Source organism: Bombina bombina, chromosome 7 (assembly GCF_027579735.1).
Source record: "Bombina bombina isolate aBomBom1 chromosome 7, aBomBom1.pri, whole genome shotgun sequence".
NCBI classification, from domain to species: domain Eukaryota; kingdom Metazoa; phylum Chordata; class Amphibia; order Anura; family Bombinatoridae; genus Bombina; species Bombina bombina.
The window spans coordinates 598,398,393-598,402,591 of NC_069505.1; the positions used below are offsets into that span (position 1 = coordinate 598,398,393).

General features: G+C 40.1%; 1 protein-coding gene across 1 annotated transcript; it reads left to right on the plus strand.

Annotated features, from left to right (window-relative positions):
- The first annotated feature begins 287 nt into the window (after positions 1 to 287).
- LOC128636656 (piggyBac transposable element-derived protein 4-like) lies at positions 288 to 2,003 on the plus strand. The gene has a single exon (XM_053689648.1). It carries the CDS (start codon positions 288 to 290, stop codon positions 2,001 to 2,003), a length of 1,716 nt encoding a protein of 571 aa, XP_053545623.1.
- Positions 2,004 to 4,199: the final 2,196 nt, after the last annotated feature.

Below are 4,199 nucleotides of genomic sequence, written 5' to 3' on the forward strand. Positions count from 1 at the left end.
CATTTGGGTTATTATTTGAAGTTGTTTTGGAAGTTTTAAGTTGGTTGGGGAAAAAAGTAAAAAAAAAAAAGTTAAAAGATTTTTTTTTTATCTAGTAGCCTTTTAGGTTTACCTTTTTGTTATCCTCTCCCATTTCTTTCTTTTATTTGCACTTTTGTTTAGATTTTGTTTATTTGGGTTAGGGGGGAATTAAAAAAAAAAAAAAAGTATATATATATATATATTTATATATAATTGTTAAGTTTTAGTTAAAAGGGACAGTTAACCCTGTGTTACTTGTTACTACAATGAAGCGGATGTACTCAACTGATGAGGCCTATGCCATCCTGGCATCTGACTCAGATATCACTAACACTGCGTCAGATTTTGATCCAGACCAGTACAGTGACACAGACAGTGTCATTTCAGATAATGTCACAGATAATGTCACTGAGGCTCCTGAATCTGTCCCTAGGAGTCCGCCCCCTAAAAGACCAGCTACTGCTCCTGAAAGCACCGGTGATGGTGCAACCTGGGTACCCCCGAATGCCACATACCCAGAAATCCCCCCTTTTAGTGCCGACCCTGGTGTAAATTTGGATGTGGCAAATTTTACACCCATTCAGTATTTAAACATATTTTTGGGGGACGATATTATGCAAGTAATAGCCACCCATACAAATTTATATGCTGCCCAATACCTTGCTTCACATCCCAGAAGTTATATTGCTAAATCTAATCGCTGGTACCCCACAGATACTACAGAATTAAAAAAATTCTGGGCCCTAACCCTATGTATGGGTATTATTAAAAAACCCACTCTACGTTCCTACTGGAGCAAAGATCCAGTTTTAGAGACCCCCATATTCTCACATTCAATGAAAAGAGTACGGTATGAAATGCTGTTGCGCTTTCTGCATTTTAGTGACAACAGTATTTGCCCACCTAAAGATCACCCCAGCTATGATAGATTGTATAAAATTCGCCCCCTTATTACACATTTGCAGACAAAGTTTGCTGAGGCATACACACCACAAAGAAATATAGCAATAGATGAGTCCCTAATGAAATTTAAGGGGAGGCTGGGGTTTAAGCAGTACATCCCATCAAAAAAATCAAGATATGGCATAAAGTTTTATAAACTTTGCGAGAGTGGAAGTGGGTATACCTGGGCCTTTCGGGTATATGAGGGTAAGGACAGCCACCTTGACCCTCCTGGTTGCCCAGACTTTCTGGGAACCAGTGCCAAAATAGTCTGGGAACTACTTATCCCTCTTTTAGGCAAAGGGTACCATTTATATTTGGATAATTTTTATACTAGTGTTCCTTTGTTTCGCATTCTTTACTGTTTAGATACCGTGGCCTGTGGGACAATACGCAAAAATCGAAAGGGGTTCCCAAAAGAATTGTCCGATAAGCGTTTAACAAGGGGGGCAACATCAGCTTTGCGCCAGGAGGAGCTGCTGGCGGTAAAATTTAGGGATAAAAAGGATGTGCTCATGATTACAACAATCCATGACGAGAGCACTATCCCTGTCACTGTCCGTGGTAAAGCTGAGATGCTAAGAAAACCAGTGTGCATTAAGGCATATAACAAACATATGGGGGGTGTTGATCTTTCTGATCAATTACTGCAGCCATATCTTGCTATAAGGAAGACCAGGGCATGGTATAAAAAGGTTGCAATTTATATGATGCACATTGCAACCTACAATTCATATATTTTGTTTAGAAAAAACAGCCCTGGAAAGATACCTAGCTTCCTCCAGTATCAGCTCAATATAATAAAAGGAATTTTGCCTCATCAAGCACCCGCTACTGTAAGGACTACTGTAAGGACTGAACATTTTATTTTTAAAATCCCCCCAACTCCAAAAAAGGCAAAGCCCCAAAGGCGCTGCAGAGTGTGCTCGCGTAAGGGTAAAAGGACAGACACAATCTATCACTGTCCTGACTGCCCTGCACAGCCTGCACTTTGCCTTGGCACCTGTTTCAAAGAATTCCATTTGGCTGCCAATCTTTAAAGTGCTAGAACCTCATAATTATTTTTAATTTTTATTTTATCTCATGTATGTATAAAGCACATTTTAGTATATACAGGCTTATTTCCCCAAAATCTCCCAGTCGTTTAATTTCACCCTATATTTGCCCAAAAAACAGATCAAGGTGTACAATGGGGGTATTGCTATGCTCAGTGGGGGTATATCATGATAGTCCTGATTTGAGTCCGGGGCTTCAGAAAAACTCCAAATGAGAACTGGGCTCAGTAATTACATCTGGCAAAATGACACATCAACAATGTAAAAAATTGTCAGCACTTACATGTCACCCTATAAGTGCCCACAAACCATCTCAAGGTATACATTGGGGGTACCGTTGTACTCGGAAGGAGTTGAAAAATGCAAATATATGATTTTTATGGCAATCGGACACGTCACATTTGTAAAATTCACAATGAAATTGTGATTTGTCCGAAAAAAACACAAGAAAAACAAACTTCCACCAGTTTCATCAGCTATTGGTGGCGAAATGCCAACATGGACAAACTTACTATACCCCACATGTTGTAGCCTTGGATGTCTACTTTTGAAAATGGTATGCCATGATGGGACTTTTTTTTGGTCTGGGGGCTTCTGAGGTGCTCCAAATAGACATGGGCCCAGGAAGGCAATCTGTAAAAATTACAAGTCTGGAATCTGAAATGGGCAGCACTTAAATGTCACCCTATAAGTGCCCACAAACCATCTCAAGGTATACATTGGGGGTACCGTTGTACTCGGAAGGAGTTGAAAAATGCAAATATATGCTTTTTATGGCAATCGGACACGTCACATTTGTAAAATTCACAATGAAATTGTGATTTGTCCGAAAAAAACACAAGAAAAACAAACTTCCACCAGTTTCATCAGCTATTGGTGGCGAAATGCCAACATGGACAAACTTACTATACCCCACATGTTGTAGCCTTGGATGTCTACTTTTGAAAATGGTATGCCATGATGGGACTTTTTTTGGTCTGGGGGCTTCTGAAGTGCTCCAAATGAGACATGGGCCCAGGAAGGCAATCTGTCAAAATTACAAGTCTGGAATCTGAAATGGGCAGCACTTAAATGTCACCCTATAAGTGCCCACAAACCATCTCAAGGTATACATTGGGGGTACCGTTGTTCTCGGAAGGAGTTGAAAAATGCAAATATATGATTTTTATGGCAATCGGACACGTCACATTTGTAAAATTCACAATGAAATTGTGATTTGTCCGAAAAAAACACAAGAAAAACAAACTTCCACCAGTTTCATCAGCTATTGGTGGCAAAATGCCAACATGGACAAACTTACTATACCCCACATGTTGTAGCCTTGGATGTCTACTTTTGAAAATGGTATGCCATGATGGGACTTTTTTTGGTCTGGGGACTTCTGAGGTGCTCCAAATAGACATGGGCCCAGGAAGGCAATCTGTAAAAATTACAAGTCTGGAATCTGAAATGGGCAGCACTTAAATGTCACCCTATAAGTGCCCACAAACCATCTCAAGGTATACATTGGGGGTACCGTTGTACTCGGAAGGAGTTGAAAAATGCAAATATATGATTTTTATGGCAATCGGACACGTCACATTTGTAAAATTCACAATGAAATTGTGATTTGTCCGAAAAAAACACAAGAAAAACAAACTTCCACCAGTTTCATCAGCTATTGGTGGCGAAATGCCAACATGGACAAACTTACTATACCCCACATGTTGTAGCCTTGGATGTCTACTTTTGAAAATGGTATGCCATGATGGGACTTTTTTTGGTCTGGGGGCTTCTGAAGTGCTCCAAATGAGACATGGGCCCAGGAAGGCAATCTGTCAAAATTACAAGTCTGGAATCTGAAATGGGCAGCACTTAAATGTCACCCTATAAGTGCCCACAAACCATCTCAAGGTATACATTGGGGGTACCGTTGTACTCGGAAGGAGTTGAAAAATGCAAATATATGATTTTTATGGCAATCGGACACGTCACATTTGTAAAATTCACAATGAAATTGTGATTTGTCAGAAAAAAACACAAGAAAAACAAACTTCCACCAGTTTCATCAGCTATTGGTGGCGAAATGCCAACATGGACAAACTTACTATACCCCACATGTTGTAGCCTTGGATGTCTACTTTTGAAAATGGTATGCCATGATGGGACTTTTTTTGGTCTGGGGGCTTCTGAGGTGCTCCA

What these genes read in the sequence shown, in the direction of transcription:
- LOC128636656 (XM_053689648.1), top strand. Translation starts at nt 288, where the DNA reads ATGAAGCGGATGTACTCAACTGATGAGGCCTATGCCATCCTGGCATCT.